General features: G+C 40.6%; 1 protein-coding gene across 20 annotated transcripts in view; it reads left to right on the top strand.

Moving 5' to 3' along the window:
- SPAG9 (sperm associated antigen 9) overlaps nucleotides 1-19,591 on the top strand; it is a 108,944-nt gene extending 89,353 nt beyond the window's left edge. For 13 of the 20 annotated variants that reach the window (XM_033089469.1, XM_033089470.1, XM_033089465.1 and 10 more), the window contains 8 exons: nucleotides 443-510; nucleotides 2,473-2,621; nucleotides 3,629-3,800; nucleotides 5,511-5,624; nucleotides 7,402-7,440; nucleotides 8,361-8,537; nucleotides 12,160-12,309; nucleotides 16,231-19,591. In XM_033089469.1, the coding sequence (XP_032945360.1) occupies nucleotides 443-510; nucleotides 2,473-2,621; nucleotides 3,629-3,800; nucleotides 5,511-5,624; nucleotides 7,402-7,440; nucleotides 8,361-8,537; nucleotides 12,160-12,309; nucleotides 16,231-16,346 (985 nt within the window). In that variant the 3' untranslated portion in view covers nucleotides 16,347-19,591. The remainder of the gene's footprint in view (nucleotides 1-442; nucleotides 511-2,472; nucleotides 2,622-3,628; nucleotides 3,801-5,510; nucleotides 5,625-7,401; nucleotides 7,441-8,360; nucleotides 8,538-12,159; nucleotides 12,310-16,230) is intronic. The other 7 variants (XM_033089473.1, XM_033089471.1, XM_033089483.1 and 4 more) reach the window with 2 other exon arrangements.
- Nucleotides 19,592-24,656: the final 5,065 nt, after the last annotated feature.

Below are 24,656 nucleotides of genomic sequence, written 5' to 3' on the forward strand. Positions count from 1 at the left end.
GTTGATACCTATTAATTTACAGTTGTTTGGGAATATTCTTCTTACTGTATGAATATGTTGATAGAGTCATTTACTAGTCCTTTTCTATATGTTGACTATCAAAAATCAGTTTGTTTCTTAAGTCGCAGAGCTGACTGTTAGTTCCACTTAAGGTATGTGTCTCTGGTCTGTGGACCTTTTCTCTGTAGTCTTCGATGAGGAGGATAGTTTGGGTCAGAAAGTGAACACCTGAGGCGCCACATGTGCTATTTATTTCGTTCAGCTGACATTTTCATAGCAAGACTTTCTCAATGATGAAAAGAGTGTGTTCATTTAGGTTCTAATGTAAGCTCTTCATCTGTCGCATACTGGCCCTCTGAGAGCCTCTGAATTAGTTCAGTAGCATGTGGTCCCTTCTGTATTTCCGGATGGAGAGTTCTGAAATCCTTTGCCCTGTTTGCAGACATGTGAAAGGAATTGTGTTAGTGGCCCTGGCTGATGGCACCCTTGCAATCTTTCACAGAGGAGTTGGTGAGTTGTTATGAATCTATTACATGCGCACTAATGTGTTGCTTTGCAAAAGCATTTTCAAGTAGACTGGCTTCTTATGTTTTAAAGAAATGATGCTTAATAGGAGAAAGAATAAAGATTTAAACTGAATACTAACAATGTATACGATCAGAAAATACGTGAGTGCCTGCTTAGAGGTATGTATATACATTAATAGTATACCACTGAAAATATGCTTACCGTAATGAACAAGTAGTTTAGCATTTTGTGATATGGAGACATTTATTTTTTATTCATATATTTATTCAATTGGGAGAAATTTAATGAGAGGATATGTTTTCTTTTGTCCAGTATTTTAAAAATAATTTGCATCCACTTAACATTTAGTAAGTATTTAAAAATAATTTTTAAGTGGCTATGGTTTAATCACTTTCATGACACATTATTTATATTCTTCCCCTTTAAAAGCAGTGTTTCCACCAACTTCACACAGAGGAGTGGTGGTGTCAGAAAACCTGCCTTGAGTGAATTAAGGGAATCGAGCGCGTGTAACACTTCATAACTCTTGGTACATGTATCAACCAAAAATGGTACTTCATTCCCTACCTGCTAGATTGGTAGATCAGATCAGGGAAATATAAAAATGTAGATACACTAAATTTGGATTCTAGCAAAGCTTTCCCCAGACTCATATGCTTTTGTGCTTGGGGGCTTTGTAACTGACTGGTACCTAGAGGTTGCTGGTTAATGACTACGTAACAGAAAGAGTAACAGGCCCCTGTTTTACCTTTTTCAGGCCCGGTACAGACTATTTGAGTTTAACTCTCACCATAATTTATGTGGAAGATCGTATTGTATCTTCGTTTTATAGATGAGGAAACTGAGGCACAAAGTATTTTAGTTACTTGTTCTTGGTCACTCAGCTAGTAAGTGGAATAGCCTAAAAAATGGAATAGTAAATGTTTTGGTAAACTGAGTCCAAGATTATGTTGACAAAATAAGACAAAGTCCATTTAATAAGGATAAACGTAAAGTCCTGCGTTTGGGTTCAGAAGAGTAAGATAGAGGAGACACGTCTGAAGAGTGAGAATTAACCTAAAGGTTGACTACAAATTCCATATGAGTTAGTTAACACCTTAAGTCTCATAGAAATTAGTACCCAGAACAGGGCTGGTGATAATCCTCTCCATTCTGGTAGATAGACAACATTAAATAGACATGGACAAAGCAGAGTTGGGATGAAGGGTCCATAAACTGTGATATGCACAAAACCTATGCCAAGGAGCTTGGTTGTGAAAGTAGAAGACAATAGGGCAGTAACAAAGAAGTTGGACCGGATTTATTGTTTGTTTCCCTTGGGCAAAACTACAGACTAATGGGTAATTACATACGAGGAGGCAGACTTTAGCTAGGTATGGGGGAATATCTTTTCTGACAGTTAATATCTTTCTGAAAATGGAACAGCTGCTTTGTGAGGCAGTACATTTTCTTCCACTGAAATTATTCAAGCACAGCTACAAAGCAAAGCAAACTTCCAGTAGTTTCTTCTCATTTGTATTTCTGTTATCACTAAAATTATAATACACACGATTCCTAAAGTGTTAGCAGTTGAGGTGCCCTTGACTTCTCAAGAAAATGTATCAAAATGCAAACGAGTGAAAGATAATATCCCCCAAATAACTTTAAATCCATTCTAATTCTTAAGATATTATTACAAATAGATAACTTACAACTGATTTATCACATCACTACTGTTGAGGGCATGCAGGTCCAGGTACTGGATGGCAGGTTGAGGTCTCTTCCAAGTTTGCAGTTTATAGAATAAGAGAACTGACTCTCTACAAATAAAAGATACACTGAATACATGGTATTTGGGGGTGCTTCATCAATAAAGTTAGTTATGCACCCTATAGAATGTTTCTTGTGTTAAAATTGAGTAAAAGATGGTGTACGTTAACTCATAATCGATTTCTTTATTTAAAGACGGGCAGTGGGATTTGTCAAACTATCACCTGTTAGATCTTGGACGGCCTCACCATTCCATCCGATGCATGACTGTGGTCCATGACAAAGTCTGGTGTGGCTATAGGAACAAAATCTATGTGGTTCAGCCAAAGGCCATGAAAATAGAGGCAAGTTAACCCATGTTTTCTGTCCTTACTGAATTTGTATTTCCTGAAGGTTCTAAGACTGTTTTCAGCTTCTGTAGAAATTGTTTTCTGAATCTATGTGTTTCAGGGTACTTCAGTGATGTATTGATGGCATCTTAGCTTTCTGTGTTCCTTCACCTCTTGATACTTTTGACTTTGAGGGTGGGAAATTTTTTTTTTTTAAAGGAAGAAGATTAACACAAATGTTTCATGTGTGTCCCAGTATCCATAGATGCATCCATGTATTGTTGGAATACATGGTTCTTGATGTAATTATGTGTGGGTTGCTGGGGAGGGAGATTCCCAAGTCTCTGCCACCCTATGTGTGTTTAGGCAAATCCATATATGTGTCAAAGACTGAGAAATAATATTGCAATGGGCATTTGTTATAAATATAAAACCTCTTAGCATTGGTTTCTTTAAAAAAAGTTTTGCAGTAATACATAAATTCATTATAATTGTTTAAAAAAGGAAAAACTTACAAAAGGAAAATGTTAAGGTGGAAGGTCCCCTTCTCCCTTTGTCCCAAATCTCATTCCCTTACCTAAAAGTCCCAAAGTTAACCATTTGGTGTTTATTTTTCAGATCTATTCCCTACATGCGCGCACGTGCAAACACACACACACACAACACACACCAATGTAGGTTCCTTTAGTTTAATTATAAATGGTATCTTCATGTATTTCTCTGCAACCATACAAATTCTTCAGATCAAATTCAGTCTTTTTGTTGAACACTGTTACATAGCATGGATATATGTGCCAGTATTGCTTTCATAAGTCAGTACCCTGTACAGTGTTGAAATCCAGCTTCCCTTTGTTCTTTATTTTGTTTTACAGTCCAGGATAAAAGCAATTATGTATAGAACAGCGATCATATTTAATAAAAATATTTAGGCTCCTCTTTCAATATACATTCTGCCAAATCATCAGTTTTTAAAGACGAACTCCTACTTAATTAAAGTAACATGATTGAACACTTTTTCCTAGAAATCATTCGATGCACATCCCAGGAAGGAGAGCCAAGTGCGGCAGCTTGCGTGGGTGGGTGACGGTGTGTGGGTCTCCATTCGCTTGGATTCCACACTCCGTCTCTATCATGCACACACTTACCAGCATCTGCAGGATGTGGACATTGAGCCTTATGTAAGCAAAATGTTAGGTAAGCTTCCAAAGCATTTTATTTTTGTCAATTAAAGAAAATGTTTTATTTTTCAATGGTCTCAAATGCTGAGTAGGACCAGTGACTAAGTTGAGCTCTTAATCACTGAAAGCATCAGACAGATACTCCATCCACCCTGTCGTTATGTGAATCATTTTTGTCTCCTCTTTTCTTTCCCACATCTAACCTTTGTGGGGGACTGTCAAGCCTGCCTCCAAAAATACCTTCAATCAATTACTTCTTTATCTCTGTCACTATCCCTGTAGACCAGGCCACCATGCTTTCTCCACTGGATAACCCTGAACCTCCTAACTGGTCTCCCTGTTTTCACTCCCGTCTGTTCTCTGCATAGTAACTACTATGCAGTGTCACTGTGACATACTTCCACTTACATAATGCCGGCCACTTTTAGAATATTCCTGCCTTAGGTGAAGTGGCACTTTGTGACATGACCAGAAGAATCTAAGGGGCCCGGACCACTCTGCTCGCTCACTCTGTTCTATCCACACTGAGCCTGACTCTACAAGTTCCTTCCCATCTCAGAGCCCTCACCTGTGCTGTATCCGCTGCCCGAGAACGGCTTCTTGGTCCCTTTTTACTTGGCTTTCAGCCCATCGCTTACGTGTCACGTTCAGATCTCCCAGTTTGATACAGGTCCCCTTACACCTTTTCTTCATGGACCTGTCATTAGTGTGGTTGCCCTGGCATTATGTGCTTTTTGTTTACTATATCTCTGCCCCACAGACCATAAGCCCCATGAAGGGCAGGGACCATTTCGGGGTGTTCCCTGCTGTATCCTTCCTCCTAATGCATGACTGTTAGGGATGACAAACGATTCCTTTATGAAGAGAGATTGAACTGCATCAGTGGTTTTTATCTCTTTAGGGTCTTTGCCCTCAGAAAACCTGCTGGTAGCTATTGTACCCTCCCTGGAACCGGACATATGTACACATAAACCCAGACTAATTTCAGGGCAAGACTTTGACCACAGGTGATAGGTCTCTGGCTTAGACTGAATAAAGGTTCCTTCTGACACAGTGATTCTGTGATCGTACTCTCAACTCTTACAAGTAGAACTTTATGAGTGACTAAATGCTCTTTGTCTTAAATGTATTATCTGTTTAATAATTAACCTCTCAAATAACAAAATGAGATCAGTTTAAAAATTCTCTTGAAATAAAAAAGTGCATCTATTCTCTCTAAATTATATGCCTACCGTTTCCTAAAATTTCTGAACTGCTAAATATGTGAACAAGGGAAGAGTGTAGGTTTTGTTAGCAAAGATTTTTTTTTTTCATCCATTCAAAGAAATTTAAGGCAAACCAGAACTCTTTCAGCGTATACAATTGAAGGACATTTGATTTCCCAATTTAGTAAACACTGTTTCTGTGTAGGGTTTTATGTTTTGTGTTCTGTTTTGGTTTGGTTTTGCAGCTCCGTAATTAAATCCCGTGCCATATTTCCTGATCCACGGTATCTTCCTTCTGAATGATAATGTTTAGAATTTTCTTTCCCATTGACCATGAATTGTCAGATAGATGATAAAGCCAAAATTATTTTGCTTTGATGTGTACTGTTAGGAAACATCCAAGTAGCTCTGGACATTTTCTCTCTCTTATATTATAATTAATCCAGCTACGCTGAGGGACCTGGAACCTAAAACATCATGTGCTCTAGTTTCTCAATGAAATGCTTTTCCCCCATGTACAGGTACTGGAAAACTGGGCTTCTCTTTTGTGAGGATCACAGCTCTTATGGTGTCTTGCAATCGTTTGTGGGTGGGGACAGGAAACGGTGTCATTATCTCCATCCCATTGACAGAAAGTAAGTATATTTTCACCTGACTGTCGCAGTGCAGGGAATAGTGATGGCCAGAATTCAGGCAGAAGGAATTGTGTTAATGTCAGTAGCTCTGGTAATTCAGAAAAGCAAGCTGGTGGCAGAGATCTAACTGTTGTTCCTTCACTCTTATTTAGGAACTGTTTCATAGAAACTTATGAACTGTAGTGAATAATGAATAACTATTTCCATCTATCAGGACCAATATTTATAATTAAAAGTTTTTCACTATGAGAAGCTCTTTTTTTTTTTTCTCCCCTTCTTCCGCCTTCCCACCACTCCGGTTCAAGCTGTTGTTTCTCAGTCTGGTTGTGTAGGACACAGCTCCCTGGCCCATGCTGGCATTAGGAGCCTTGCGCTCCCCCGGCTGAGGCAGTCGGTCGCTGGTTGTTGGTCGGCTGCTCATAGCAGCTCATGGCAGCTCTCGCCGGCTGCCGGGCACTCACACTGGCTCTGGCCACTCATGGCATCACACAGCAGCACACAGAAGCCCACGGCCACTCACGCTGGCTGCTGGCCACTCACACTCGCCGCCGGCCGCTCCTGGCAGCACACGGTAGCCCACAGCAGCCCACGGCAGCACACAGCAGCTCACGCCAACCTCCAGCTGCTCACGGCAGCCCAGCTCCCGGGAGAGCTGTCGTTCACAATCTCAGCTGTAGAGGGCGCAGCTCACCGGCCCCTGTGGGAATTGAACCCGAGACAGGCGTTAGGAGCACGGCGCTCCACCCACCTGAGCCGCCGGACTGGCCCCAGAGCAGCTCTTTTTTTCAATTCAGGAATTGAATTTCTATTTCATCTTTTAAATAAAGGTCAAAGTCTATTTTCCTTTCCTCTTATTACATCAGTATCCAGAAACACTACCTAACATTCACCCTAGTTTTTCATATCTCCCTGGCAGTTAGTGTAGGATATTCCATTTGGCTTATTTGGGGTTTAGGGAAAGTTGTGGGAGAAATTTCTCAGGAGGTTAGCAAGCCTTTATGCTGAAGACAAGTCATCTATCCTGTATTTGAAAAGAATGTGAACAAAATGTACATTGTATGTTGTTTCTATTTTCCATTATTTTTGTGAACAAAATACACATTGTATGTTTCTCACATTATGTTCCATTACATTAGTCATTCATCAAATAATTGTTTTTGTGTTGCAAAATTCATGGGCAGGGAATGGTTTGAAAACAAGTGCCATAAGTCCATAAAATAAGTTTAATAAATGAACACCTCAGAATCGCCCCACCTTTTTTTTAGGGGAAAGACAGGAAGACTGGTATATCTGGAAGGTGATATATCTGGGGCCTTTAGAGAACTAAATTCTTAATCCCAGCTGACTTTTCTGCAATTATAAATCTACGTGTTTAGACCATTTGCATCCTAAGCGATTCTAGGATCCCCAGAGTTCATTTCAGTTCTTTATAAAAGAGAGTTCCATTTTACCAGTTATTTGAACGGGATTTCTAAAGAAAAAGTAGAAATACTAGCATTTAGGAAATGCTTCCCATTAAATTATAAAGCACTGAAATTGCTTTATATTAAGAAAAATAAAATCACAGTAAATGAAATTGTGTTTTTTGAGCAGAGAGATTCTGTAGAGGCTTTGGTAAGAATTTTGAGTGTGACTTGGTATTACACCAAGTTGGATTTTGTTAGGAGCTTTGGGCACCACGTTGCCAGATGGAAGACACAGAGTGCTGGCTCCTAGTAATTCTTTTCCTCCCTGTCGTGCACCTCTCCATGTCCCCTTTCCTCCTCTCTCACTTTAGCCGTAATCCTCCACCAGGGACGTTTACTGGGGCTGAGGGGTAAGTGCAGATCCTGAACCCACTCTCCTTCCTGGCTTCTGATAGCCACTGTGAGGCTGTTCTCACAGCTCTAGAATGTTCCTAAATGTCATCCACTTGCAGTCACCGCATCGCAGCAGGTGTTTTGTTTTGTTTTTGTTTTGATGTCTGTTACATGGCCACCAAACTACTGCTCAGCGGCTTAGTCTATTGATCACCTTTTGTTGCAGCTGAACTTTCTTTCAGACTTTTTTTTCCTTGCAATAAAAACACGAAACATCTCTTAAAACTGTCATTAATCTACATTGTTTACTCTTGTTACCAATCATGTTTCTTTCATTCACTTCCTAGCCCATGGAATGGGGATGTTTTGTGAGTCTGGTCATTCCAAAATAATCCAGCAAACGCCAGTCTGGTGTGAATAAAAGCTAGTCTGTTGTAGTGGTGGGATCCTTTTAAGCACAGCTTTTTACCACCCCCTCAAGGGAGGTATTCTTACTACAGGGGAGAAAAAGCAGAAGATAAACTATAAAAGTTTTATTTAAAAAATGTACCCATTTACTTTAAACTATGTAACTGGTTAGTTTTCTAAAATGGGGATTAAACAACAAAATAAAACAGACATACCTGTTTGTTTCATACATGAAATCTATTTTGTTAACTAAAAATGATTTTTTAAAAAGTAATACACGTGTTTAAAAAGTAAGCTTAGTAATTGCTAGACTGGCAAAATCCCCTACTCCATTCACTGAGGTATTTCAAAATAACTAGCATGCTATGTATCTTTTTTTCCCAGCTTTGTGTTGAATTGGCATTGCTGCCTTTGTTTTATCTCAACTGGCTGTAGCTTTTAGATAATATCATAAGGATTAACCAGTAACCTCTTGCATCATTACTGTTTTCTACTGGAAAATATTTGGTATTTGGTTTTTTTGTTGCAGCAAATAAAACCTCAGGAGCACCTGGAAATCGCCCTGGAAGTGTGATCCGTGTGTATGGTGATGAAAACAGCGATAAAGTGACTCCAGGGACATTTATACCCTATTGTTCAATGGCACATGCACAGCTTTGCTTCCATGGACATCGGGACGCTGTGAAGTTCTTTGTGGCAGTCCCAGGTGACATAGATTATTCTGTCAAGAAGTTGTATGCAATTGTCTCTGTTCTGGCCCTTGGGTCCACTACCTACTTTAATGCTAAGTACTAGAATTACAGACCATTCCAGTGTAACACATGAAAAGTTCTGTAATGGAGGTATGAATGAAGGGCTATAGGGATACTTGAATGAAGTTGTTTTGGAATCTCTCCTCCACCCCCCAAAATAAACTTCTTGATTTTTATTTAAGAGACCTGCTTGCTTTTGAAAAGCGGTGGAATTATTTTGTCACCACAGAGTACCAAAATGGTCTTGGCCTAATAAAGGAGATCACTAGAACAAAGGCCCCGACATCAAGGCTGTGTGTGGGAAGAGATGGAGAGTGTGCCCTGGTGCCTCTTTCGGCATTGTGGCACAGAGATCGTAGACCAGGAGCCGGGGGGTCTGGGCCCTCCACCTCGCTCCGTGCCTTGTTTCCTTGAGCAAGTCGCTTAACCTCTGAGACTCATTGCCTTATTTTCTTTAAGCGGATGTGATTCATATCTGCTCTCTGCTGGCCTCATTTGTTGTGAAAGTTAATGAATGTGCTTTGAGAACTACAAAGTGCCATCCAGATGAAAGGTGGTAATGATGGAGTCCAATGAAAAATGTTCTGAATATTGAGAATATTAAAATGATGTTACTGACCAATGTTTTGCATTTTTTCCCCTATAAGAGGCAAGTGTAGGAGTTAGACAAAGTTCATATCTGATTTTGCCACATCAACTAACTGTGTGACATTGGACATAGTAGTGTCTCAATGTATTAGGGTTCTTCAGAGAAACAGAACACAGAGAGAGAGAAGCGGGAGAGATATTTTGATTGATTTAAGGAATTAGCTCGTGATATTAAGGGCCAGCAAGTATGAAATCTGCAAGACAGGTTGGTAGGCTGGAGACCCAGGCAAGAGTTGATATTATAGCTCAAGTCCAAACGCAGTCTGGAGGCAGAAGTCCCTCTTTTTTGGGGGAACCTATGTTTTTCTCTTAAGACCTTCAGCTGATTGGATGAGGCCCACCCACGTTATGGAGAGTAATCTGCTTTACTCAAAAGTCTACTGATTTAAATGTTAATCTCATCTAAAAAAAAAAAAATAGCTTCACAGCAATATCCATACTAGTGTTTGACCAACTACTGTGTGTGTTTCCCCGAAAATAAGACCTAGCCGGAAAATCAGCTCTAATGCGTCTGTTGGAGCAAAAATTAATGTAAGACCTGATCTTATTTTACTATAATATAAGACCGGGTATAATATAATATAATACCCAGTCTTATTTTACTATAAGACCAGGTATAACATAATATAATATAATTATAACATAATATATCATATGATATAATACCAGGTCTTATATTAATTTTTTTTTTTTTAAGATTTTTATTGGGAAAGGGAAACAGGACTTTATTGGGCAACAGTGTTTACTTCCAGGACTTTTTTCCAAGTCAGGTTGTTGTTCTTTCAATCTTAGTTATGGAGAGTGCCGTTCAGTTTCAAGTTGTTGTCCTTTCAGTCTCTGTTGTGGAGGGCGCAGCTCAGCTCTAGGTCCAGTTGCCGTTGTTAGATGCAGGGGGCGCAGCCCACTATCCCTTGTGGGAGTCGAACTGGCAACCTTGTGGTTGAGAGGACACGCTCCAACCAACTGAGTCATCCGGGAGCTCAGCAGCAGCTCAGGTCAAGGTGCTGTGTTCAATCTTAGTTGCAGGGGGCGGAGCCCACCATCCCTTGGGGGACTCGAGGAATTGAACCAGAAACCTTGTGGTTGAGAGCCCACTGGCCCATGTGGGAATCGAACCGGCAGCCTTCGGAGTTAGGAGCACGGAGCTCCAACCGCCTGAGCCACCAGGCTGGCCCTTATATTAATTTTTGCTCCAAAAGATGCATTAGAACTGATTGTCCGGCTAGGTCTTATTTTCGGGGAAACACGGTATCTGGCACCATGGCCTAGCCAAACTGGCACAGAAAATTAACCATCACACTCATTTTCCCGAGGGTGTCCCAAAGATTAGATGATTCGTGTAAATATTGCAGGGTTGGCCCGTGGTACCCTTAGCAACATGGTGATGAGCGTCCCAAAACACACATCTTGTATATTTGTGTAGTTATTTCTTTAGGATAAATTCCTAGAAATGGAATTGCTGGTAATAGTGTCTTCTTGCTTTTTTTAAAAAAGAAATTAAATGTCATAGAGTCCCCTTTGAGTCTCCTTTATATTCCTCCAATCCCATCCCTTTCCCGTTTCCTCTCCATCTGTAACTATTGTCCTCCTGTAAACATTAACCATGTTTTATACTTTCACTCCATTGGAACATATCGATAAACAATACATAGTGTTTTTGAATTTAACTTAAATGTTATGTTACATTATTAACAGAATTGTTCATTAGATAAGACAAGAAGGGTTTCTTCAACTTGCTTCTCATTTTTGAGATTTGTTAAGTTTATACATACAGATCTTGTTCATTCATTTAACTATCGTATTCTAATATCTGAATAAATGTGTTACATTTTACTCAGTCTCCTATTGATGGAGGGCTGGGTTCCTCCCCGCACCACCACCACTATTAAAAACAATATTGCCCCAGATCTTTTTGTGCAAGTGGCAAAGACTTTTCTATTATAAACCTGGAAGTAGAATTGGTAACACTGCTGTTTGTTGACCAGTTGGCCCTAAGGATTAAACCATCAGGGTGGCCTTCTCATCCCACTGTGCTCTTGCTTCTGTGGGAGAACTAACTAGTCTGCCAGTAGTTCTCTGTAGCAGGCCTTATTTCTTCCAGAGTTTAATGAGTAATACATGAAGGAGATACTGTGGGAATAAATCAAACTGCCCTCTCCACTTTCAACATAAATTAAAGTGTGTTGCATCATAGTGTGTCCTGCTGTCTCCTGGAGGTGTGGTCTGTGTAGTTTGACCAAACGACAGCAAACAGATTGTGGCAAGAAAAAGCAAATTCCCCACACAGTCAAAGCTTTCTAAGAGGGATGTCATAGGGATTACACTGTGGGTAATATTTGGTTTCTCTCTCTACCATTTTAAGCTCAAGGATTCTACCTTAGAAGTAAACTTTACAGGAAATGGCATGTTTACCAGTAATTTTATTTGCATAATCTAAATTAAAAATAAGATGTACTTTTCTTAAATATCAGAGGAAAACCATGGATTTGAAATAAATGTAAATATTAATTAGGGGTACTCAAACTCATAATGCTTGAAATGAATACTTTTCTCCGTCTTTTACACAAACCCACATGTACCTTCTCAGGGAAGAGACGTTTCCACTGTCCCTCAAGTCAAAAGATGTAGATTGTAAAAGTCTGAAGCAGGCAGCTAAGACTAGCCTGGCCATAAACAGATTTCATACTGGATTTTGGACCTACATCTGCTTTGGTACAAAACGGCTTCACTTAGATTTTTCAAATTGGGCCTTTATGACCTTTATAGTTGTTTTCTGATCACGCAGAGGCTTCTAGCATCTCCAGGACTTTGGTTGTATTAGATTATACTTACCTTTTTTGGTTCAACTTTCTGAAAATATTCAGAAAAAATGAGTTTCCCACACCAATCTGTGATAAGTAATATTCACTTCTGATCCTGTATAAATAGGTCAAGTCGTCAGCCCACAAAGTGGCAGTAGTGGCACAGATCTGGCAGGTGACAAAGCAGGGCCATCTGCACAGGAGCCTGGCAGCCAGACGCCTTTGAAGTCTATGCTCGTCATCAGTGGAGGAGAGGGCTACATTGACTTCCGGATGGGTAAGTGGGTAAGCTTCTGGGAGCTCAGTTTCCACTGTGTTCTGTGACCTGGATTTTCACCCACGATAAACTCTGATAAGTGATTTCTAGGTTTTCTTTGAACTCATTACTTGGAAAAGAACTTTCTGTTTTCCTCCCTCCCTTCCATCCTTTCTTTCTTCCACCAAAGTGTATGTGTTTGAAGGAGCATTAGAAAATAGAAGATTTGTCATATATTAAGGTATATGTGAAGAGCATAAGATTTGGGGTTGGAAGGCCTTGGGCAAATCATTCAACCTCCCAGAACCTTAGTTTCCTCACCTGCAAAATGGAGAAATAATAATATTTTATAAAGTGTTGTTTGTATCAAATTGATTTCATTTGTTCATTTTCTCACCTGGTAAACATTATCTACTATGTGCCTGTCAGCCTTAAGCATGAGATACAGAAACAAATCCGGTATCTCCCCCTGTAGACCATAGGACAGTGCAGAGATAGAAGTGTGCTGACGAGCGACAGTGTAGAGCTGCTCTGATGCTCTATTGGAGAAGGAGCAGGGGCAGGAGGAAGTCCAGAAAGGGTGCTTGAGGTGACTCAACACCCCGTAGTGTTAGTCTGAAGAACAGGGTTACGGAATGGGGTGAGAAGACTTGGGGGTTGGCATTCCCAAGTAAGAGAATAACTTGACCAAAGGTTTAGAAATGTGACACCACCTTAATTGAAGAAAAACTATTGAAAAGTGACTAGAGCATAGAGTAGAAGCAAGTACAAGTTTGACCAGAGATATGTCTAGAACGGGAGGAAGGGACTGGATTAGGGAAGGCCTTTATATGTGCCAAATTAAGGAATTTGCATTTTTATCTTTAAAGCAAAGGAAAACTATTGGAGGCCTTTAAATAGAAGAGCAATGTGATTAGATTTGTGTGGAAGATAGATTGGAGATAAAAGACTAGAGATAGGGAAATGACTTAAGCAAAAGTGAACTGATTAAGGTAGTAGCAGTAGAAATAGATAAACAGCATGATGGGAAATTGGTAAGTGCAGTCGTGAACCCCATAATGAAGGGGGTATGTTCTGAGAAATGCATCGTTCGGCAGTTTCATAGAGTACACTTACACAAACCTCGATGGTGTAGCCTATTGCACAGCTAGACTCTACGGTACAGCCTAGCACTCCTAAGCTACAAGCCGATGCAGTCTGTTACTGTACAAAACAACACGCAGTTAAATCACACACAAGAGAAAATCATGCAATCAAGTAAAGGTGAGATGTGTGAGACTGCTGCCGGTATAAGACAGCACACTGTTGTACAACAAACTATTTTGATAAGTAGAGGGAATAGACTCTAAAATAATAAAAAGTGTAGTACAGTAAGTACATAAACCAGTAACAGTCGTTTATTACCATTCTCAGGTATTACGTGCTGTACTTAATGTATGTGCTAAACTTTCTGTGACTGACAGCGCAGTCACTTTACACAGCATTGCCACAAACACGTGAGGAATGCACACTGTGACATCCCTAGGCAACAGGAAATTTTCCGCACCATTATAATCTTACGGGACCACCATCTGCAATGCCATTATGACTGGAAGAGGCTGTGGGGGAAGGGAGCGAGCCATTGACTCAGAGATATGGACTCTCAGGACAGAAGAAGAGGATTTGGAGGGAGGGAAAGAGGATTTCCAGGACTGGGTGTGTTGACCTTGAAGAGAGCATGGGAGTTGGGAGTTACGTAGGTGGGAAACGTTCACTGGGCTTTTGGGTCTTTTTTGTTTGTTTGTCTCAGGAGGGAGGGATCTTGGGAAATGATCTGTCTAAGAAGGAATGACCAAAGAGGTACAAAGAAAACAGAGAATTGATGTTTGTGCAAGTCTAGTGCTTTATAAACTATAGAGCACTGTGATGTAAATGTATTTGCTATAAAGAAGGGATCCTTCAGACTGGCCTGAAATTATAGTGATTCAAAAGTTCCTAAACATCAATGAACACTGTAAAAAAGAGGTATAAAATTTAGGGTCATGTAAGTGACAGTGTGCCACATGTAATTAGTATAAACTAGAATATCTGATGCAAAAAGGCTATTGACACATTTTAACGAGGGGATGTTAATGTTAAGTTTAGAAATTGCTGGATTCTGGTGACGTTAGCAGGAATGGAGTCACTTCAAAGTGTTTTAAATAATTGTCTGTTGGTACAGAATTCCTTTTTAAAAGAGGGACTTTACTTGGCTGAGGTGATTTTTTTTTTTTTTTTGACTGCAATATGGCAGTTGGAACCATACAAAGTATGTTGTTAAAACCTCTGGTTTTTCCATTTTCACTAAAAATTCCTTCCATTGTAGAGTCTGAAAATAGCATAGAAATTGCTTGACCAGGTTTGTCGGTATCTCTAGTTAACCCAACCTGAAAAACAGACTTGTCTTAAAGCATAGGTTAATTTTAATAGTAAATATGCTTTAAAAAAAAAATTCAGTGTGATTTTTGTTGTTGTTCCTTTTTCTTTTTCATTTCCTGTAATATATTAACAATGAAAAATTAATCCCAGCAGTCCTATATGGATTAAGTAGGATGTAGAGACCTTAGGAAACAGGGTAATTTTTAAAAATAGAACCTTCAAAACAAAACAACACAAAAAACAAATGCCAGCAATCTTGTCTCGGCTAATTAGTCATTATCATTGTAAGTTTTTAAAATTTAAAAACCAAACTTAATTTTTTATACTCAAACTCTACCTGATTATATTTCAGTTCAGAATTGGATTTTGTGTTGAGCCTTTTAAAGCATGCTCCTCTCCACAGTTGGACATTGCTGTGAAAAGGCCAGTAGGAGGTGGGTAAGGGAGAGATTGGCCTGCTGAGGAAAATGCAAATTTTTATGGCTTTTCCTCTTCCACTCTTCCTAGTTGACAGTATCAATGTTTTCTTTTGCCCGCTGAAATTCAGCTGGGACACAGCACAAGGTTATTGGAGATCAGCGTTATAGCTTAATCCCTTTTTATATAAGTGGGTAGGATTCTGCTGAAGAATCTGACCCATTACACGAGTTGTCACTGGGTTATGCCAGAATAACCCTGCTCTGCAACAAAAAAAACAATTGATGGGTGCTCGTACAGAGGAGTATGGGTGCTTGTACAGAGGGATACGGGTGCTTGTACAGAGGGGTATGGGTGCTTGTACAGAGGGGTACGGGTGCTTGTACAGAGGGGTACGGGTGCTTGTATAGAGGGGTACGGGTGTTTGCACTGGGCCTTATAGAGAGCAGTGCCTTTGATCAGGACCTCATTTGTCAAATTCGTTCAGCAGCTACTGGAATAACCTCTAGTCTATTTGTACCTAGGCCTCGTTTCTTCATCTCCACTATACTCATGACCTATTCTAAATTTGAAATTGAAAAGGAAAAGTCAGCCTGTTAGGTGATGAATCTGCCATGTCATAGCGCTGCAGGGAGATGATGTCAGTTTCCATATGCTTGTGTCAGTTACCTTTGGAGAACTTGACTGTCACAATAAGCATGAGTTGTTGTTGCTTATTTGTGGGGCCTATCCCCACGCTTTCACATTAATAGTACTGTCTCGTCTCGTTCTTACTTTGAAATAGACAAGAGCAGACAGTCCATTTTGGATAAACACAGAATTGGACAGCTTTGCTTTCTTAGCTTCCGTCTCTGTTAGCGTCAGTATGCACACATATTGGGATGAGCCCCCAACATAATATAGTGAACTCACTGTTACACATATAGTCTGGAAATGAAGAATCTTTTCAGAAATCGGACAGAGAAGATTCGGATTCACGGCATTTCTTTTACTGTGTTGTCCGCAATGGGAGTCAGACGAGTTCCGTGCGCACTGTTCATGCACTGAGCATTAGCGTCTTGTGGGATGGACGTCGGCCTGCATATTCCACACTCAAACTAACTTATCATCCTCCTTATCATCCTCCAGGTGATGAAGGTGGAGAATCAGAACTTCTTGGAGAGGATCTTCCACTTGAACCTTCTGTTGCCAAAGCAGAAAGGAGTCACTTGATCGTGTGGCAAGTGATGTATGGCAGTGAGTGAGCCCATGGGACACCGGTGGACACGTAGACGCCGTCTCTTCTGCATGGTTTCTTTTCCCTTTTCCTCTTTATTTAATGCTCTCTTCGTGAAATAAGTTTCACCACATAATGTGTGAGCATTTTTTTCCCTGTTAACTTTACATTACAAAATCTGTCTTATCGTAACAATACAGGAACTAGCCGTTTTACTGCACCAGTGTTATAGGCAATTTCAGTATATTATGAACAAATCAAGGAATGTTTACTTTCTGCAAACTGGTGAATTATAGAAAGCAATCCAGATGTGGTATATTCTGCCACAGCTAATGACACTTCGTTTGATGGGGTCACTTTTTAGCTGTCACTAATAATGGAATTAATGGAAACACTTGATAAATGAAACTACAGTAGTAAAGTTTTCCCCAGTGTATTATAAAATTGACACAAACTAATATCAGGTGGATTATCAGGATTTATCTAAATGTCCCGAGAGGGCTAAAAGCTAACTGTAAATTACTTTAATTTTCACTTTCAAATCTGACAAATCTTGTTTATATGATATATAAAACTTTGTTTTCATCAGATTTGGGGGGGTTTTATATTAAAGAAATTAAGACTACACTATTTAAATAAAAGTTTCCTGTTTCTGACTTATTAGAGCTCTAAAGTTTGTGAGGCCTGCTTCTCTGAATATTCTGACTTTTTGTGTTTTTTTGTGTTTTTTTTTTGTTTGTTTTTTTGAGACTAGTTTCACTCATTTCATACTGACAAGTTTGAAAGGTTTATACTTACAAGGCTTAGAAGATAGGTATCAGCAATGGGAGGATTTTTTTTCTTTTAAAGGAAATTGTGTTTTGGATTCCTTGTACCAGCAGGTGGTGGTGGTTGGTTGAGTTTTCTTCCATGTGAAAGATTCACCTGTTTACCAGTTGTTGGACTGCTCTTTCCAGTTCCTAAGAGTAAAGCCGTAGTGGTGATGGAGTGTGGCCTGACGGACTGAATGAGGGATTTGATTAGATGGTGTTTTCTCTTCTGTATAAAACTACAGAAGAGCTATACTTGATATTTTGTATGTAAATGACACATTTGAGCTTTTATGCCCTGTTGAAATTGAAATGCCATCTTCAAAGAGGAAAACTACGAAGGGGAAGAAGACAAAGCCAAGACAAAGCCAAGAAGACCAAACCAAGAGTAAAAGTCGACGTGACATCTTTTTACTCACAATACCCATTTAAAAAATAGAGTCTAGGTCTGATTGCCTTGTTTAATTATACTGCAGTTTTTTTCCTTCTCAACCTTCTTGAAAATGTGTGATTTACTGATTACTTTAAGCAAAGCTAAATATAAATTTAAGTGCTATTTTAAAAATATAAACCTATTGGATAAAGACCTCTTATCAGAAGGACTACTTCAAAGAAAAGAAAGCAAACACAGGTCTCAGATTATCTAAGCATTCTTAATTACCAGGGACTTTTTTTCTGAATTGTCATGCAAGATATTTGTAAAAAGTACATGTATCTTTTAAACATATACATGATTAGGCTAGATTGTAAACTACATCAGATTTAAGGAGCTGGAGGAGGCCTTTGGATCCATTTGGCCATGTGTGTCTATAAGCACATTATGTACACAGTAAAATTGCAGCCACTTTAAATGGCTAGAAGAAAAAACTTTTGGTAAAAGCTGTTAAAAGGATGTTTTTGCTTGAGCTATGTACTTTTCTTTAGGACACTAAAACTCAGGCCACTTTTCCATAACTTGTAAGCTATGCTTTTAATTCATTTTAAATTTGAGTCATTTTTGGCAATACCTTAAAAAACCCACAGTCTTAAACATTTTGGGGAATGTTGTTTAAATTCACAAAAAGGAGACACCAAAGTGTTTGAAAATTTTAATATCCAGAAGTAAACATCCCAGAGTCATACTCCATTTGCTGTTCAATCTTTTACAGTTTATATGGCCGAATGTAATTTAGGAAATCAGGAGTTAAAGATGAGAAATGTTAACAAACATGTTGTAATTGTTCTTTTTAAACTTACTGGCTTTAACTTAAGGAATGTGGGTGTGTCGTTATTTTATCTCAAACTGTCAGATTGCCTGTGCCCCTGTTAATTAACTTCAGGGGCACAGAGTTCAAAATAACCTGTACAATTTATTTTAAGGGCTTGTCCTCATGTTTGTAATTTCAGTTAAGTATTTTCCGCATATTGCTTTCTTTCCCCTTTGCCCCCAATAACACGTTTATATTCTTGTAATGTTCACTTTAGTCAAAGTGGCAACCTTTGGAAGAAAAGGCCAAAATGCAAGCTTCTTTCAAGCAGCAAAGTGATTGGTGTAAACTGCCCTTAGCTAGCACGTTAAGGGCAGAGAAGAGGATTGAGTACCTCGGGTTGGTCTCCATATAAAAAACATTTACTCCTGTTGGAAGGAATAAGGGATGCCTGAGAATTTTCTCATTTTGTTACGCTTGGGTTACGTGTGAGGTTGAACTGTGTAAAATTGCTGATGTTGGACCATTGCTGATCCACAGAAGTGGCAGTATCATACACATCAACCAAACACTACTGTTTGCAAGTTAAAATCCCTGTGAGGCGAAGGGAGAATATTCTCTAGGGATTCAGCTTTTAAAGGTCTTCCTAGATTTGAAAATAGATCCTTTAACAATGGCTGCCTTAGAAACAAAACAATTGTCTCATAATATTAACCGGCCTAAAGAATGTGTGTCGGGCAACTGCTATGGAACTGAATATTTATTTCCTTGTGAGTATTATGACCTTTACCAAAGGACTCAACCAGATTTAGGGCACTTCTTAATTGATCATGTTGAGAAAGGGACTCATTGGTCCTAGTTTGTGACATGGGAAGAGTGGAGAAGAGAGAATTAAATGTGGAAATCATAAATGCTTTTCTAACAGGGTTACGCTGTTTTATAACACAGAATGTCTTTTTCTTTCTCTTTAAAAAATTAAGTTTTTATTAATGTTGTCATACATTTCTCAATATTTGAATATATTTTAACCATTTTATGTTCTGAATTTGTTTTTTGTCCTAGACATTTTATCCCAAATTTTACTTGCCTCTGTAATCTGAAAAATGGGTTCTAGGATGTCCTACTTGCTGTCTCTTAGAGGCTGAGGCTTCATTTCTATGAGCAAAAAGCTTGTTTAGCAATGTAGCTATTTCAGTATTTATTTCTATTATGGAATCCCTGGGGTTCGGAATGTAACTTTGTACATGAAATATATATAAATATGTATATGAAACATGTATCAGGTCCAGTGTATTTTGTTTTTGCTTTTCTGAGGCATCTGACCTTGGTTTTTATTTGAAAGTCCAGTCATCCTTCCCCATCAAACACGTTGTCGTTGTCATTTCTGAGGGACTGTTGCCATTTGGCACTAGCTAAAGGTGAGCCCTGGGGGGTACACAAAACACACATCTGCTTGGCTTGCTGTTCACATGAGACATGAGTAATAGACAATAGGGCTTTCTAGAAATGTGGGTGTGCTGAGTAACAACCTACACGTGATACTAAGGCATGCCGTTTGCCAGATTGCTCAGTGATGAGAGGCGGGCCGCACCGTAGATGTTAATGGATGGTATGCTTATTTGTGATCCATTTGCTTGGGAGAGACCGAAAGGAAGGATGATTATAAAACCAATCATGTGGTAGCACAATGTGAAGTGGTATTTAGACCAATCCAGTGTATTTTGTTTATAAGAAATGTGGGTTCCTGGCGTGATAGTAACAGTCCTGATTGGCACGTTAATAGAACAGTTGACTAGATGAAAGCACAGCCGTCTATCCAGTGAGGTGGGACACTCTAGGACAGAATTAATAGCCTGGCTCCTTCCTACTTGACAGGCCCCCTCAGTCCTCGGGGGCCTGCCAGGTCACTGTTTGGGAAACTGATTAATTCTGGTCGGCCTCATTCGGTCCTCTCCCTGAGCTGGCAGGTCTCTAGTGGAAAGCCAGAGTCGCAGTGCAGGACTGGAAGTGTTCATTTTCATTGTGTTGGGGGAAGGACGGGAGTGCTGTCCTCATAACTGGGACTGCAACGTGCAGTCCCACCCAGTGGCGAAACTGCCTTTCACACCTTAGGGAAGAGAGAGCGGTCTGAGGCCTGGGCTCTTCCTCAGCCCCCTCAGGCCTCTCCTGTTCAGTTGTGGGCTTCAGAGCCCTGGCCATCACAAAAGACATGAACTTAATTCACCGTCAGCAGTGGCCAATTTGATAGAAAAGGTTTGGTAGTTGGGAGACTTTTCAGAATGCCTTAAATATTCCTTAATGATACGGTTGTTTTAAACTCATTTCCTTTAGAGACACGGTGGTATAATGGCAAAGTGGGCTGTAGACCCATCCAGGCTGTGCCCTGCAGTGACCCTCGGCAAGTCACTTTAACATAGCACGCCAGAATCACCCACGAAGGCATAAAACTGCAGCCGAGATCTACTGAATCTATGCATCGGTGAAGTGTCATGGGTACAGGTGATGTGTGCCTTAGGCTGAAGAAGACTGCTTTTACATCTTTGGACCTTCGTTCTCTCATGAGTTAAAGGAGGGTGGTTTATCCAGGTGATCTAAAAAAAAAAAATCCTAGCTCTAATGTCTCTGGTTCTGTGACCCTGGCTCTAATTTGCCTCAGTGTGTTGTGTGCATAGGTACCAACCTCACCGGCCTGCAGACCCAGGGTTGCCCACCCCCTCAGGAGGTCCAGGTATCTAGTGGGTGGGATTTGATAATTTAGAATTTCCAATTTATCAGAACGACACTGCACAAAAGAAGCCAGATAGTTTAGCTCCTAGTTTTCATGTCCCTCTGACCCACAGAACGAAAAGGTATGATTTGATTTGAGGCCTCAAAGAAGAGGTGGACCAACAAGCCTCAGCTCCGGGCGGCCAGTTTTTCATGTAAAAGCTGCAGTTCTCAACCCGGCCAGTAGAGGACAGTGTGGCCTGAATCCCCTCCATCCCCACCTCCCGCCCCCCAGCTAGTTCCAGAATGAAATGATTTCCTTCTTCCTCTCATATAGGGACGATCAGACTGTATATGGAAAAAGTTACCTCAGGTGATTCTGATTCTTGCATTGGGAACAGCTGCTTAAGAGGAACTGAAGAGCAGCCCAGCTGGATTCACAAACATCTGTTTTCCAGGAGCAACAAAGTTTTATTCATTCTTGGCCAGTTATTACCAGCACATGAGCTCACCCCAGGCTCCACGCACTGCTCTTTCCCTTTTCTTTCATGGATAATTGAAGCTTAGGGTACTTCAAACTTCCTGCTACATTAAAAGACTACAGAGAATATTTCATCTTCCATTCACTTGGTCAGCCTATTTTTTTCATAGAAGAAAGCCATAAAACCCTTTAGTTGTTATCATGACTAGCTTACATTCCATAACATCTCTAATAGTTTTCCCAAAGTCTTTACTCCATAAACTCAAAGGTGATTGGTAGAGCAACTCTTTGGAGTGATCTAGGGGCCTGGACCTAGGAGGGGCCTTGCCTCAGGTCCACATGAGACGAGTAAAGGCTCAGGGTCCTCACTGTGGCGAGAATAACCAGATTCACTCAACACTACAGGCGACTGCAGGCGTGTGTGGGAAAGTACTCGTTCTCAAGTCAGGAGACCTGGGTTTGAATCGGGTCTACTGTTTTTCTGACCCTTCATTAGTCACTTAACTATTCCGTTTCCTTACTATATATATCAAAATAGAGTAACAACCCTCCTCCCCTTCAAGGGTTCTTGTGGTGACTAAGTGAAGAAATGATGTGATAGCCACCAGCACACCACCTGCTTCTGGTCGGAGCTCAGCAGCAGACTTTGGAGCTTCCTCAGTGTCAGGTATGTGAGGATGAGTAAGACACGGTCAAGGAGATAAGGATAGGAGAGGGAAGGAGACACGGAAATGGTGAAGTATAATAAAGTATTAGGTCTGTACGTTAGAAGCAGTAGTTAACGTGATATTGGTATGGTGTCTGCTTTGGCTACTTTGTAATGTAAAAACGAGAAAAACTCTCCCATGCTTATCTAATGCAGAATATTCTTATTTCCAGTGTGTTTATTAGTGTTCTGGACCATGTCTATCCCAAAAGAACTGTGTTAAGAAGCAGAGGTACCTTGGGCCTGTCTCACCTTTCAGGGAATAACTTTCTCTGTTGCCCCACTCTCCCCAATTTAAGGTAAAGGAGTGTTCCATGGATATTAAATACAGGAGGAGACACATATTCTCTTTTGTAACTGAGAGTTCATTTTACTCCTGTGCAGACACACTAAGGGACATAATTGAAGCATGAAAGAAGTGGTTAAGTTCAACATTTTTAGATGCCATTAAACATTTATTCAGTATCTGTTGTTCATAATGCTTTATGACAAGAATTAAACTCCCAGTCACTGCATATAAATGGGTAGGGAACAGACATACAGAAAACTAAAGACAGTGTTAACATTTGATGCACAACTGTGTGGAATGGAGGCCAGGAGGGTGCTATGCTTTCTACGTGATTAAAAAGCTGAGCATGACTCTGCCTAAGGGAGAATGTAGACCTCCATCTGTTACAATTGATGCAGGACATCTCAGGTGCAGAGACACCCAAAGAGAGTGGGTGGTCTCCCAAAAACTTGCATTTCCTCATCAGGAGTATTACGATAATGATATCTTATTCACTGGATTGTTGGAAAGTTTAAATGAGATAAGGTACCACTCTACAGTAACCAAATATCTGTGCCCTTCCCCTGGTGAGGCCTCGGTTTCTTTTCGGATTGTCCCTTTTTCATCAAGCTTCCTTTCCCTTACCTTCGGCTAACCCAGACAAGTGACAAATCCCAGAGTGAATTTTCCACTGCTTGCCATTTGCTGCGTTTCAGCCTGTTGTGCTTCTGTGGAAAAAGGCTCTTGTGAGCAATCTACATCTCTATTTTGGAGAGTTTACCTGGAGCTGTAAATAAGGAACTAGATGCAAAAGTTGGGCATTTTTCTCACCAGAAAAGTATTGATTCTTAGAGGCATCTCAAGCATTTGTCCTTCCTGGAGGAGCCTGGCTGGAGCTGAGCAGAAACTGTGCAGAGGCCTGTAGACATCCTTGGCTGACTTAGAGACCAGTCCTGGGCTTTACCCAACTGAGGGTTTATCAGACCATCCTGCCCCAATAGCTTCATATTACCATTCCTGTTTTACAGATGTGTATTGTAAAATGAAGTGACTAACTCAAAATCACAAGGCTATGAAGTTAGAGCACTCATTAAAATCAATCTCCTTTCAAATATTAAGGCCATGTTTCTGGGGCCCCACGGTGACAGCCCTTTCTTCCAGAGACCCCCCACCCCCACCCCTCTCCCCATAATATGAGTCAGCATTGAAAAAACCAAGTCGTGTTAAAGAATAGCGTTCTAGCCCCGCCCTGCCACTGATCCATCAAAATTCGGCTTCTCTCTCTGGACCCTCAGCTTCCCTTATCTGTAAAAGCTGGGGCTTGGCTCAAGTGAGTTCTAAAGCTGCTTCTGGGGTGACATTCTTTAGGGGTGGCTCACCTGTGTGCGTGTAGTTTGGGTTGTATGGACTAGTAACCTTCTTGCCCAGCCAGATCCTTAATGGAGGGAAGATCACATAGCCTGCACCACTTGGTACAAACCAGCTCCTTTGTCTGATACACCAGCTTGTCCCTGAGGCATCAAAGCATCACTTCCGTGACCGGGAGGAATAGGTCTTAATTATGAGGAGAGACACTGTTAAGTTCTCTGGGTCCTGCACTTCCCCTGGGTGTCCATCGTTTCCTTCTTGAACCTGGGAAGAAGTCTCCAAAAGTCCTTTAGGATGGCAGCTGAGCCTTGAGACAGCATCTCCCTAGGGCCCCTTTGATACCACTTGGGGGAAAAAAGAGAAGGGCTGAGAGGTGACATTCGATTAGGGAGATGCTTGGCTTCCCAATACCACTCCCAACCAGGGCAGAAAAGAGGTGGTGTGGGGTCGGAAAACAACTTGTTTGGAAAGCGGCCTTGCTAGAAGCTGGGCTGGGTTCTGCTCCCTTCTCAACACAAGGTGGCGCTGTGTTGGTATTAGTAGCACCCAAAGACTGCCAGCCCCTCCCCCCTCCCTTCCTCTCCATTCCTGCAAGGCCGGCCAAACCCTATCCAGGAGGGTGCCTAGTGGGGGTCTGATTGAACAGATAAGGTAAACTACTTCTCTTTACTAAGAAGCAAATTGAGGCCCAGAGCTGCTGTTATCCAACAACAGGAATCGGACTAGAACTCTTGACTTGGTTCAATGCTCTTTCTACAAGGGTACCTCTAGATTCTCATAGCCCTGAGTTCCTTTCATTCACCAAGGGCAGTG

The sequence above is a fragment of the Rhinolophus ferrumequinum genome, chromosome 21 (assembly GCF_004115265.2).
Source record: "Rhinolophus ferrumequinum isolate MPI-CBG mRhiFer1 chromosome 21, mRhiFer1_v1.p, whole genome shotgun sequence".
In the NCBI taxonomy this organism is placed as follows: Eukaryota; Metazoa; Chordata; class Mammalia; order Chiroptera; family Rhinolophidae; genus Rhinolophus; species Rhinolophus ferrumequinum.